This window comes from Carlito syrichta, unplaced genomic scaffold, assembly GCF_000164805.1.
Source record: "Carlito syrichta isolate Samal-C Ts95f unplaced genomic scaffold, Tarsius_syrichta-2.0.1 Scaffold303587, whole genome shotgun sequence".
Classification (NCBI taxonomy): domain Eukaryota; kingdom Metazoa; phylum Chordata; class Mammalia; order Primates; family Tarsiidae; genus Carlito; species Carlito syrichta.
The window spans coordinates 1-14,610 of NW_007247683.1; the positions used below are offsets into that span (position 1 = coordinate 1).

The window sequence follows — 14,610 nt, forward strand, 5'->3', positions numbered from 1 at the left end:
CTTGAGAATTATCCATGTGCTGAGGAGAAAGATGTGTATTCTAAGTTTGTTGGATAAAATTTTCTGTAATAATTATATCCATTTATTCTATAGTACATATTAAGTCTGATTTTCTTTGTTTATTTTCTATCTGGATTATTTTTCTAATGCTGAAAGTGGGGTGTTAAAGTCACCAGTTATTATTAAATTGGAATCTATCTCTCCCTTTAGCTCTAATAATACTTGTTTTGCATATCTGGATGCTCCATTGTTAGGTGGATATATTTACAATTGTTATATCCTCTTGTCAAATTGATCCCTTTATCATTATATAATGATCTTTCTTGTTTCTTTATAGTTTTGTCTTGAAGTCTTTTTTATCTGATGTAAGTATAGCTACACACATGCTCTTTTTAAATTTGTACTTGCATGGAATAGCTTTATTTTCAGTCTGTATGCCTTTATAGGTTAAGTTGGTTCTTGTAGGTAGTATATAGTTGGGGCCTATGTTTTTAATCCATTCATCTACACTATGTCTTTTGGTTGGATAGTTCAGTCCATTTACATTCAATGTTACTACTGATAGGCAAGGACTTATTTGTGTTGTTTTGTGATTTTTGTTGTTGTTGTTGTTTTTGGTCCTCTCTCCCTCCTTTCCCCTTCCCTCTCCCCTTGTCTCCCTCCCCACTTCCTTCCTTCCCTCCCTTCCTTCCTTCCATCTTCCTTTATGTAAAATGATTTTCCCTGGTAGTGTGAGGTTACCGTGATGCTTGCAGATAGCATTCTATAATTATTTTAAACTGATAGCAACTAAATTTTGATTACAAATCAACAAGAACAACAAACAAACAAAAAGTAAAGTGATAAAATTTCTACACTTTCAATCCATTCCCCTCTTTTAAACGTTTTGTTGTTTGTATTTTTTTAATGTTTACTCAGCACAATTGCAATGTTAGAATATTCTATATCAGTCTGTGTACTTACTGGTACCAGTGAGTTTTGTACCTTCAAATAATGCTTTATTGGTCTTTAATCGTCTTTTCTTTCTAATTGAAGATCCTTTTAGTATTTCTTGTAGGGAAAGTCTTGTTAGTGAAATTCTTCAGGTTTTGTTTGGGAAAGTCTTTATTTTTCATGTTTGAAGGATATTTTCACTGGATATAATATTCTAGGATTAAAGTGTTTTGTTTTGTTTTGTTTTGTTTTCCTTCAGCTCTTTGAAGATATCATGACTCTCTTTCCTGGCTTGCAAGGTTTCCACTGAGAAATCTGCTGCTGGATGTATTGGAGTGTCTTTGTATATGTTACTTGTTGTCTTTTCTCTTGCTACTTTTAGAATACTTTATCCTAAAGAAAGGATCCTTTGGGAGTTTGATTATTAAATACCTTGAAGTACTCCTATTTGGGTTAAATCTGCTTGGTGTTCTATGACCTTTTTATACCTAAACATTGATATCTTTCTCTAGGTTAGGAAAGTTCTTGTTTTTTTTTTTTCTTTGAACAAATTTTCTACCCTGATTTCTCTACCTCCTTTTAAGCCCTGTAAGTCTTAGACTTGCCATTTTGAGGCTATTTTCTAAATCTTATTAGTGTGTTTCATTCTTTGTTTTTTTCTCTCCTGTGTGTATTTTCAAATAGCCTGTCTTAAGGCTAACTCATTCTTTCTTCTCTTTGGTCAACTCTGTTGTTGAGACTCTGATGCATTTTTCCATGTCAATTAAAGCTTTCACTTCCAAATGTTTTTCTTGAATTGTAAAAATTATTTTAATTTCTTAAATTTTTCTGATAGGATTCTGAATTTATTCTTGTGTTTTCTTGAGGTTCACTGAGCTTCCTCAATATAGCTATTTTGAATTATCTGTCTGAAAGGCCACATATCTCTGTCACTCTAGGGTTGGTTAATGATTCCTTATTTAAATCATTTGGTGGAGTCGTTTTCTTTTTTCTTTTTTTTTTTGAGATGGAGTCTCATTCCCTTGCCCAGGCTGGAGTGCAGTTGCACGCTCCCGGCCACCGCAGACTCGACCTGCTGGGCTCCGGCAATCCTTCTGCCTCAGCCTTCCAAGTAGCTACAGGCATGCACTACCACACCCAGCTAATTTTTTTGATCTATTGTAGAGATGAGGTCTCGCTAAGTTGCCCAGGCAGGTCTCGAACCTGTGGGCTCAGGCAATCCACTTGCCTCGGCCTCCCAAAGTGCTGAGATTACAGGTTGAGCCACCAAGCCTGGCTGGAGTCATGTTTTCAACCACGGATTGTTTTGATGCTTGTGGATGTTCATCCATGTCTGAGCATTGAAGAGCTATATATGTATTCTAAGCTTAGCACTCTGGGCTTGTTTGTATGTGTCCTTTTTGAGAAGGCTTTCAGGTATTCAAAGGGAACTACACAGTGTGATGTGTTTGGTCACTGCAGCTGTACGAGGTGTGACAATTAAGTTCATGAACTCATCCTAGGAAAAGTGCTACATACCTCATTGCTAGATATCACTATAGTTACCTTTGAAGTATAGCCCTTGGAAAGCTGTGCACTGACATCAGAGCTGCTGTATTAAACTTGATGTCCTGAATGTCATCAAAATGTCTTTCTTTCAGTATTTCCTTTATCTTCAGGTTAAGAAAAAAGTCATTTTGGGCCAAGTCAGGTGAATAGGGAGGGTGTTCCAGTACAGTTATTTGTTTACTGGCTAAAAACTCCCTCATAGATAGTGCTGTGTGAGCCTGGTGCATTGTTGTGATGGAAGAGCTTCTTTGGCACGATTTTTGCACACACCTTTCTTATCCAAGATTTTCAGTTAAGATTTTCCCAACTGTTTCTCTATCAATGTTTATTTGGTCTGCTATACTTCTCACAGTCAGTCGACAATTTTGACATACAATTGGACGAACTTTTACAAGTCTGGTGATGATGAACTGCTTTAGTTATTGCTTGTGGGTATAATATTTTTCTTTTTTTTTATTTTAAAGATATGGAGTATAAGTCAGATTGGGTACACAAGTGGTTTATGTGCATATGGAGTTTAGGCCTCCCATTGGACCTCACTTCACCTGGAATAGGATCAGGCACCCTTATTGATGTTATGTGCCTCCTCTCCATTCCCTGGCAGTGTCCTGCTACTGCCAATCCTTTTCTTGTACTATTATGCTAGATGTGCTAGATGTTCAGGGTCCACTTATAAGTGGTACTCAGTTCTTCGTTTCTGTGATAGATCACTGAATATGATAGATTCTAAATCCATCCAAGTTGCTGCGAAGACCATAATTTTGTCCTTCTAAATTTATGACTGCATAATCTTCTATCATGTATATGTAACGCATTTTTTTATCCACTCCAGTTTTGATGGGCATCATGATGAATTCCATTTTTTTTTTTTTGCTATTATGAATAGTGCTACAATAAACATGCATGCAGAAGTATCATTTTTGTAGAATTGTTTGAGTTCCTCTGGGTAAATTCTCAGAAGTGAGATTACTGGGTCATTTGGAAGGTCAATTTCTAGTTCTTTTAGAAATTACCACACTGTTTTCCATAGAGGTTGAAATAGTTTGCACTCCCACCAACAGTGTAGAGGAGTTCTCTTTTCCCTGCATCCTCACCAGCATCTGTTTGTTGTTTTATTAGTGATGGCCATTCTTACTGGGGCTAAGTGGTATCTCAGTGTGGTTTTGACTTGCATTTCTCTGATGATTAGCGAGGCTAATCATCAGAGCATTTTTTCATGTGTCTATTGACTGTTTATATGTCTTCTTTGGAGACGTGTCTATTCACGTCTTTTGCCCACTTTTTAATGGGGCTGTTTGTTTTTTTTCCTTTTGTCACATTTGAGTTCTCTGTAGATCCTAGATCTTAGGCCTTTAGAGTATTTTTCTTTCAGCCTATTGAATATATCATTTCTTTCTCTCCTAGCCTTTAAAGCTTTGACTGAAAAAAAAATCTGTTTATAACCTTATTAGGATTTCCTTTTATGTGATATTCTTCCTTTCCTTCACTGCTTTTAGAATTCTTTTTTTTTTCCTTTGTCTTTGATTTTTAATAGTTTGATTATAATGTATCTTGGTGAACTCTTCCTTGGGTTGAATTTGACAGGCTCTCTGAGCATTTTGAGCCTGGGTATTTGTGTCTTTTTTCAGATTCGAAAATTATAATGATATTTTAAAATAAGCTTTTTTCCCTCTATCTCCTTTACTATCTATTCTTCTTCAGGAGCTTCTAATTTTGTGTTAGCTCTCTAGATTGTGTACTAATAGATTATATAGAATTTTTTAAATTCCTTTTTATTATTATTTTTCTTTTTTTCTCTTTTGACTGGGTAACTTTAAATGATCTATCTTTGAGTTTACTTATTTTTCTACTTAATCTAGTCTGCTGTTTAAAATCTCTTTATAATTTTTAGTTCAAACATTTTATTTTTCAGCTTCAAAATTTTTGTCTGATTCAGGCAAGGTGGCTCATGCCTATAATCCCAGCACTTTGGGAGACCAGGGCATATGGATTAGTTGAGCCCAGGAGTTCGAGACCAGCCTGGGGAACATAGCAAGACCTCATGTCTATATAATATTTAAAAATTAGCTGGGCATGGTGGTGTGCACCTGTAGTCCTGACTCCTTGGGAGGCTGAGGCAGAAGGATCACCTGAGCTCAGGAGGTCGAGGCTGTGGTGAGTTGTGATTCTGCTACTGCACTCCAGCCTGGCAACAGTGTGAGTCCCTGATTCAAAAAAAAAAAAATCTGTCTTGTCCCTTTTAGTGTTTTATATCTCTTTGTTTAACTTTTTATTTTGTCCTTGTACTGTTCTTTTGATTTTTTAAATATTGTTTAATCATGTTCATTTAAAATTTATCTAACTTCTTTAAAACGTTTATTTTGAATATTTTGTCAGCCAATTATTCCAATTCTTTGGGGTCAGTTACTGGATGTTTATTGTGTTCCTTTGTAGTGTTATGTTTCCCTATTTCTTCCTGATCCTGCAAAGGCGACTGTGCATTTTAAGAAGCAATCACTCTTCTAGATTTTTTAGACTGGTTTAGATAAGGAAAGCCCTTAATCTGTGGGAGAAGAGGGTGTTTAGGGACACTATGTGTAGGAGCATGTGTGGGTCTCATGTTTGGTGGGCCACTATGTCTTGTTAGCTTAGGCCGTCAGGGTCCACAATGTTGGCAACTGCATGATCCTTGGTAGCAAGAGCTGTGGAAGTTTTCATAGTGGTTTTCAGAGCTGTTATGATCCTCAGCTCTACCTCTGAGTCCAATGGCTAGATATCAGGACCAGCAGTGGTGGAGACCAGAGCCAGTGGTGTTCACAGACTTTACTGGAAGACCAGCTTCAGGTACGTGCATGGCAGCAGTGGCCAAAGGCAGGCTTATGCAGAATGGCCAGGGGTGGGGTCATTAGCCATGGATAGGGCCAACTGTGGGTATACAAGTGGTAATGGACGTTGGCTAGTCTGTATGTGCATGATTACAGAGGCTAGCTTCAAGTGAGTTACAGGGGTTAGTCAGATTGTTTGTTTTTGCGTGGCAACTGCGGGTCTGAGCTGGAGGTGTTCATATGTTCATAGCTACAGATACCAGCTATGGGTTCAAGCATGGTGATGGGGGCAAGCACTAGGGGTTATGACTAGCTGCTTATGTATCCACAGCTGTGGGGGCCATGTCTGGCAGTGTGTGATCACCCATTTTTATGGATCTTCCTTGGTTGCACATGGTAGTGGGACTCGAGCCTGCAGTTTGGGGCCCTTAGGCTGTTTGTAGGGATGTGCGTGGTAGCTGTACTGGGTCAATGGGCCAGAGCATCCAAGGAGGCAACCACTGAGATAGCTCCAGGAAGGAGGGGTGGTGGACTGCAAAGGCTGCTAGACTGGGTCCCTGGTCCAGGGTGCCTGTGGTAGGAGTAGCTTGGGCAGCTCTAGGCATGGGAAGGGAGAGGCCTATTGGATGAGGGATATGGAGAATGAAGGCTGATGGCCTGCATCACCCCATCCACCTGGGTTGCGGCAACCACACCAGCAATTGAACAAATCTTGGTAGCTTCAAAAAGCAAGAAAGGAGAGGGGGCATGACTCAGGCACGTGAAGACTGTGAAAGGAAAAAAACAACTGAAAACTGCAAGCCCTCAGTAGTGTAGGCTGCAGAAGATCTGCTACTTATATGCTAGCAGTTGATTTTCTCAGCAGCAAAAACTGCTAGAGTCCTCTGCAGAACAAACTGCTGAGGTCTGTAACTATGAACACTGAGGAGTCCTTGGTGGTGAAATCTGCATGGGGTGCCTATTGGCCATGAGGACTTTTGAAGTTCTTGACAGAGGTCTACTGGGTTCCTGTGCCAAGTAGGCCACTGGGGGTCACAGTGACTCCTGTTGCTTGGCTGATACTAAAAGAGCCTGTCATTATTTGTTCTCTGTTGTCTCCAGACATGTAAGCTATACTAGTCCTCGCAGAGTTCTGGGTGGGGTGAAGCTGAAGCTGTTCATTCAAGCAGTATCCCAAAAAGCTAGGAAAGCTGGTTGTACACTCCACTCTTTTTTTTTATTCCCCATGAACCAGAAAGTTTCATCTTCGTGCTGAGAAGTACTGGCTTGAAGGATGGTGCGATGCAGGCAAAATGAAACAGTTCTTTCTACCCTTTTTATGTGGTTATTCTTGGAATTTTATGCTACTATTATTGCTGAAGCTTCTAAAGTGGATTCCTGAGCTCTTCCAGAATTATTTTTGTTTATTGATAGCTGCTTAATTGTTGCTCTTTGTTGAAGAAAGGAAGGCTGGTATTTCCTACTCTCCCATCTTGCTGACATCCTTTATCTAAAAATTGATTTCTAAGTATTTAATTTTTTTATTCTATTGTAAATGGTATTTTTAAATTTCATAGTCTATAATTTGATGCTCTCATATAAAAATATAGTTGATTTTTATACTTTGTATCTTGACACATTGTTGAACTAATTGGTTTTAGTATTTTTTGTGGATTTCTTAGAATTTTATGCATATACAATTATGTCATCTCTGAACTGAATAAAGACAGTTTTGCTTCTTTTTCAGTCTATATGTTGTCTATTTCAGGATATCCAATTAACTAGAAATGATTAAAGCAGACATCTTTGTCTTGTTCCTGACCTTAGGAACAGACATTCAATATTTTACCAATTAGAATGACATTGGCTTTAGGTTTTTCATGGGTGACCTTTATTAGTTTGGGGTAGTTTCTTTCTATTCCTAGTTTGCTGATGATGTCATCATAAATGTGTTTCTCAAATGCTTATTTTGTAGTATTGAAATGGGTCATATAATTTTTCTTCTTTAACCTCTTTTTTTTTTTTTTTTTTTTGAGTTGGAGTCTCACTCGGTCGCCCAGACTGGAGTGCAGCAGCCGCTCCCGGCCACCGCAGCCTCACCTGCTGGGCTCCGGCGATCCTTCTGCCTCAGCCTTCTGAGTAATCGGAGTTACAGGCATGCGCTACCACGCCCAGCTGATTTTTTGATTTATTGTAGAGATGAGGTCTCGCTGCCCAGGCGGGTCTCGAACCCGCGGGCTCAGGCAATCCACTCACCTCAGCTTCCCAAAGGCACGGGATTACAGGCTGAGCCCCCGAGCCCGGCTCCTTTAACCTCTTAACATGAATTGCAGTGGGATAAATTCCTCCTAATCATGGTGTATTATTCTTTTTATGTGATATTTTGGGTTTTTTTTTTAAACTCCATGTGTAATAACTTCATCTTGATTTTTTTTTGTCGTTGGTTAATTTCTGTTGCCAGTTATTTCTATTGGGTTTTGTTTGTGTTTTTTATTCTCATGTATCAGGATATTTTTATTGAATCCTGATCACGTATAACAAAATTGTAGAGATTTTCAAAAACTTCACGTGGAAATAAATTTAGATTTACAGAAAGAGTGAAAAATAAAAACAGCACAAAGAATATCCAGATTCACCTGTTGTTAACATTTCACCACTTTTATCATTTGAGAGTGCTCTTCTCTCTCCTCTCTCCTTTTCCGTTCTTTCTATATGCATACTTACATATACATACAACACACATTCATTTATCTTTTTTGCTCAGCCATTAGGGTTTAGTTTGAATACATCTTGGCCTCCTTACTTCCAAATACTTCATGGTATGTTTCCTTAGGGATATATTATGGAGATAATTTGAGACTCTGGATGATGTATTCCTTCAGATATTCCTTCAGATATGATGCAGATATTTATTATATTTTTTCATCTTTTCTAGCTATTTTACAACTTAGTCTGCCATTGTCAGACATAAACTTTCTGCTCTATCTCCTTTTATGACTCAGTCCCAGAGTTTTATTGTCATGATGTGTTTTACTATTGTTAGGGGTAGGATCCCCTCATTACCCTTCTTTTTCAGAATTTCCCAACTGTTGCTGTGTAGTTGTTTTTAAATAAAAAACTTTATAATCAGTTTTTCTAGTTATTGTGTAAATTAGCTTAACTGATTCAATAACACAGTGATAAAATATCAAAATTATTTATGTGATAACTAGACAAACTGTATTATAAGTCAGCTTAAGAATAATTGACATTGTTGTCATTTTAATATCTCCTCATAAGAACAAAGTCTATCCTTCCATTGCTTCAAGGTTTCTTTTGGAATACTCAGTAGCCTTTCTCTTTCCTTTTTTTCTCTGCCAACAGCAAGATGGATTCTGGATATACTCTGAGTATTGTAATAACCACCTGGACGCCTGCATGGAACTCTCCAAACTGATGAAGGACAGCCGCTACCAGCACTTCTTTGAGGCCTGTCGCCTCTTGCAGCAGATGATTGACATTGCTATTGATGGTTTCCTTTTGACTCCAGTGCAGAAGATCTGCAAGTATCCCTTACAGTTGGCTGAGCTCCTCAAGTATACTGCCCAAGACCACAGGTAAAGGACTGAAGGAGGAAAGAGTGAGGGAAGGACTCTCCTCTACATGTTGGTCCTCATTGAAAATGTATGTTCTTTTGCCTTTTTTGAGCTTCTTTTTAGCTTATTTGCAAAACAGGATGATACGTTTTTGTTTACCTCATAAGAGGGAATGCTTTTGAGAGTTGCTTATAAAGTTATAAACTTGTATGCACACAAAGTCAATCATCATTCTCATACAACTTAGGTCCTACCTTCAAGGAGCTTGTATCTTAGTCCTTAGTCTTGAGCTCAACCAAGCAAATCAACCATGATGCAAAAATTGCTCAACTGTATATTTCACTCTACTTGATAAACTCAAGTTTTCTAATAACAGCTTGCCCAACTTGTATCTTTTCACCCTCCTCTGCCCGACTCCAACTGTATTTTTCCCTTGGACCCATAGTATGGCTGAGAGAAATAGACTTGAGATGTCCCCTGATGTTTATTCAAAATTTTAAATTATTTTCAAGAAAACCAACTCAACAAAAATCAAGGAGTTTATCTCTCTCTCTGAATAGAAATGATACTCAACTCCTACTAATAAGATACATGCTGGGAGTAATCTCCTACAATGGGAACAGCCTATATTGAACCATCCCCACACTTTTACATTCCTGACCTCATGACCTAAAGCCGCAGCTTGTTTATACCCTGACTTTAATTGGTGTTAAATCCCTGATATTAGACTTCTTAGCCCAGCTTCCAGCTCTAAAAAAGAGCACTCTAAAACCAAAGCCCTTTGCCCAGTTTTCCTTAGCTTTCTCCCTGACTCATATTAGGCTCTCTTACTATTTTCATTTAGCTCTATTGCTGCCTGGTTTCCTTGGGGCTGACTTCCAGACCTAGATGGATTAGGCCATGAGTATGAGCCAGTTAGTTTGGTTTATGTTAAACATCTAGGCCAATCTCTGGGTTCATTTTTAAATTGATGTTGCTTTTTAGCAAATTATGGGTCATGTGCTCCAGTGGGTCTGGAACACTAGGCATATTTCAGACTTTAACCCGAATGTGATGATACTAGACCCTGCTTTTGTGTAACAAGGCCAGTACCAGTGATAGCTTTGCCTTCTGTGCCCTGATTACTGTGAGGGAGGCAGTTGTAGAAAGACCTTGAAAAAGAGGACTCTGCTCTCTCCTACCTGAGGCAGTTTACGGTAGGCGGTGTGTGTGGGGGGGTTATTAAACATGAAATTTGGAGGTGACTAAGTTTCACTCGAACAGACTTAATATAGCTCTTTGCCAGAACTCAGATTCAGGTTTTCTAAGGATATGTTTTCTTGTGAGGTCTAGTAGGACATCGAAGAACCTCCACTAACATTAAAATATTTGAAAATGAAAAGTAGAAAATATGTATAGTGCCTAGAATTTTAGAAAGACCTTTCCTTCTAGTCATATTTCCTCATTCCGTGGCTGGAAAGAGTGAGGCTCAGAATGGAAAAATGACACAGATCCAATCTGTAGCAAATCAGGGACACAGAACATGTACGGTGGTCTGGAAGTCTAACTTTTTAAAGAACTCTAGGTAATTTTTGTGCCCAGAAAGATTTGTCAACCATTGCACCAGCCTGTCTGGAAGGCCTCTTCAAGTTTTGCCAGCCCATAGTGTTGTAAGCATAAATGGTCCTCACAGTTTTACTGCATGGTGTTAACTGGCCAGAAGCAGTGACTATTGTACCTATATCTCAGTGGAACAACCTTCAGAACAATGGTTTTAAAACCTGGATATCAAAAGAGTGGTTCCCAAATGTTTTCATGTCACAGCTCCTTGCCTACCTACTTCCTGTATATTTGTTCCATGGAGAAATAAATAGGCGGCTCTAAAATTCTGAAAAATGGACTGATAATATTTACTAAGTAAATTATATATTGTATAATTTATCTTAAGAGCACCAGAAAAAAAATTCAAGCAAAAACCAAATCTATGTTGGTTTCTTAGGTCAAAGCAATCACAATCCCAGGATTTTGTTGGGTTTGATGGGAGCCAGCAAGATAAAACATTTGCCTGGGATTTGCTATTCCTGTGCACTTTCATCTTGTGACTAGAACTTCTGCTTCAGAGCCCTTTTGCCCTCTTTGTCCCTTATCCCCCCTCCCACCCTCTGAACTTCAGAGTGCTAACAGAGTATCTTGGGCAGTGGCAAGCTACATCAATTCCTCTCTTTCTCCAGAGTGACCTGTTGGTACAGTGCTACCCCCAGGATATGGATAACCCCTTTTGGAAGGTCTCGGGAAACTGTATTAAGATGACAGCTCCTGCCATGCATGTCAAGAGTAGCTTGAATTTGAAGGCATTTAGAGCCTGCTGCTAGCTTGGAGGCTTAGTCAGATAGGTATTTAGATAGGAGGGGCCTGAATTGCAGGCAGACAGAGTTGCTTCTGAGGGAGAAGGTGAGGTGGGAAGTGATAAATGAAGAATAATACTACCTTTGCTTACAAAAGGGTGGCATACTTTCCCCACTTCACCTTTCTTAAGCTGACAAGAATGATGCATACATACAAGAAGAAGGTTATTTGACATGACTGGAAGTAGAAAATCTTGGTTCTGTTGCTCTCCTCAATAGGGGACTGGGCTTAGACTTGGTCTGAGGGCCCAGGGGGCTCTGACCAGGGTTTAGGCTGGACCAAAGCTATTCTCTTCTTTCCTCACCTACCTCTCAAACTAGTCTAAAGCTAGGTTAGAGATGGGCACATTCCCACTCTGGCCATTGTGAGAAATGCAGCCAGCTAAAAATGGTAAAAATAAACAGTATGGAGCCGGGCTCGGTGGCTCAGCCTGTAATCTCGCACCTTTGGGAGGCTGAGGTGAGTGGATTGCCTGAGCCCACGGGTTCGAGACCTGCCTGGGCAGGTTAGACCTCATCTCTACAATAAAATCAAAAAATTAGCCGGGTGTGGTAGCGCGTGCCTGTAATTCCGGCTACTTGGAAGGCTGAGGCAGAAGGATCTCCAGAGCCCAGCAGGTCGAGGCTGCGGTGGCTGGGAGCGGCCACTGCACTCCAGTCTGGGTGACAGAGTGAGACTCCAACTCAAAAAAATAAAATAAAATAAAATAAATAAATAAATAAATAAACAGTATGAGGTCGTGGTAGTCATGAATCCATGGCTGGGTAGTACTTGGGATCAGGCAGAGGAAATGAACATTCTCATGCCAGCACTGTCCAGTAGAACTTTCTGCAGTGATATGAATGTTCTATATCTACACTGTCCAATACAGTAGTACCTGACCACATGTGACTATTGAGTACTGAGAAACAGCTGATGCAACTGAAGAACTAAACTTTCAGTTTTATTTCATTTTAATTCAGTGTAGCTAGTGGCTAACATGTTAAACTGTGCAGCTTTATGTTTACTTCTCAAAAAGTGGCCTAAAGAACTGATGCCTTCAAATCAAAGAAAGAGAAAGGAGACAGAAAATGGGTCCAAAGATCAAGAGTACTTATCTGTGTTAGTAGCTTCTGTGCTACTGCCACCCATCTGTCAACAGCCTACCTGCTTCTAAAAGGCAGGCTCAGACAATCTTGCTAGGGAGAAACTTTGGTGATATTGCAGAGCTCAAAGGATTTCCTGTAAACTGGAACAACTAACTGTAAAAGGATGAGATGTAACAATTACAAATGTAAAGTTTTGCAATTGGGTCTAAGATGAGAAATCAATAGCTCAAGGACAGGCTAAGAGAGGTATAGCTTCTAGACTGCATGTTTTAAAGAGACTTAAGTGTTTGTTATCTGTAAGCTTAATATGAGTCAGCAAAGGGATCCAGTAGAAAAACTGATAATAGCTAACATTAATTAAGGCTCAGAATAAAGACTTTTCTATCAGATTTGTATTGAAACAACATAGACTGGTTAAGAGGCATAATGAGAAGCCCGTCACTGTAGTTGATAAATGCAATACTGTTTGAGAGTCATGGTTTTTATAAGCATGCATAGCACAGAATGAAGCAATGGATACCAGCTAAGAGAAGATACTGGATAGCATTTGCCCTGGAAGTAAGAACTCTGTGCCATTGTTTGGTCTACTATCCCACTCTTCGGTGTATTAAGAAAGAAAAAGGCAGTTGTTGCACATCTTCTTTTTTCCCTTTTTTTCATAATTGGTGCTAGGAGATTGAGGAGATTAGTGACTACAAGACATTTTCAGCTTCTCTGGGGAAAGGTGTCAGCACTGATAGTAATGTACCCATTTGTCTTCTCCATTTATTTTAGCTCCGCTGAATGGCTGAGATCTCACTTTCAATTAGCCTTTCACAGAAGTCATTTGATTGGAAATCAGAACAGACAAGCAGGGAAAACACGGGCTATCCAAAGTTCCAGGAAGTGAGACCAAGGATTACAACTCGGGACTAAGGCTTTTAGGAGGCATTCTGTTTGATATGTTCACTAGAGAAATGTTTGATTTGCAATAAAAATATTTAAATAAATAAATTTATTTTATACTAAATTAATTTAGTATAAACTAAATTATATATTTATTAACATTTATTATTGGCCATTAGTAAAACAGTTTAGCATGGATGATTGTATTTAATTTATTAAACCTTCAATAAATCATAATTTCCCCATTTTACAGGTAAGGAAACTGAGTCAATGAGAAAGTGAGTGAGATTTGCCGAAGGCCACACTGCTAGTCAGTGACAAAACTGGGATTTGAGCCCACGGAGTCTGGCTTAACCACTATGCTATATACTATCTTTATATTGTACAGGAGGAAAGGTGAGGATGTTATTTCATAGTGATTTGGGTCAGAAGCTCCCTAGAAATAGATGATGGAAGACATGGTAAGGTTGTCTTGACTGTACCTTGTGAGAGACTTTCTTTTTAGACCTTGGCTAGTTGTATCAGATAAGACATAAAAATAGTGATGTGAACAATAGGGATCTATTCTGCTCTCATGTGAAATTAGTCTGTAGATAGGATGTCTATGTATGGCTGGTATAGAGGCTTCATGGTCATCAGAAACATGAACTCCTTACAGCATTCTGCTATCCTAATCCTAGAGTATGGACCTTGCCTTTATAGTCCAAGATGGCTAGAACTTTAGCCATCACATTCACGTTCCAAGCATCAGGATTGAGTAAGGGCTAAAGAAGAGTGTGCTCTCTTTCTTAAAGAAGATTTCTCAGAAGTCTTACCCAACACTTCCATTTATGTGTCATTGGACAGAACTTAGTCACATAGTTATCCCGCTGAAACAAAGGATAGGAAATGTAGTATTTTACTCTAGGTGGCATGGGTTCCTGTCTGAAATATCAGGACTCTGTTGCTGAGGAGGAAGAGGAGAGTAGATGTCAGGATTGGCACTTAGGAGATGTCACGATTGGCACATTAGTTCACTCAACTTGCATTCTTGTGTTCACAGTGACTACAGATATGTGGCAGCTGCTTTGGCTGTCATGAGAAATGTGACTCAGCAGATCAACGAACGCAAGCGACGTTTGGAGAATATTGACAAGATTGCCCAGTGGCAGGCTTCTGTCCTAGACTGGGAGGTAGGACTCTTACCAACAGAATAGCTTGGTGAATCTGAATAGCTTGGTGAAAGCTTCTCAACTTATCCAAAAATGAATGAAGAGGAATTAGATTTGAAAAATACCAAGAAGGATTTAGATTAAACCCAAAGCAAAAATGTCCTGCTAATTAGAGTTCTTGGGTACTTGGATTAGCTTTCTAAGAAGACTGGGATATTTTTGTGCCAGTACTTCATTAACAAATGAAAGATTCATCTATTTG

The 14,610-nt window shown here is 39.0% G+C and overlaps 1 protein-coding gene across 1 annotated transcript in view; it reads left to right on the forward strand.

The window, feature by feature from the left end:
* Positions 1-8,615: 8,615 nt before the first annotated feature.
* ARHGEF9 (Cdc42 guanine nucleotide exchange factor 9) overlaps positions 8,616-14,610 on the forward strand; it is a 28,653-nt gene continuing 22,658 nt past the window's right edge. Inside the window, exons 1-2 of the mRNA XM_008058688.2 lie at positions 8,616-8,860; positions 14,240-14,369. Coding sequence (XP_008056879.2) covers positions 8,682-8,860; positions 14,240-14,369 — 309 coding nt within the window. The 5' untranslated portion in view covers positions 8,616-8,681. The remainder of the gene's footprint in view (positions 8,861-14,239; positions 14,370-14,610) is intronic.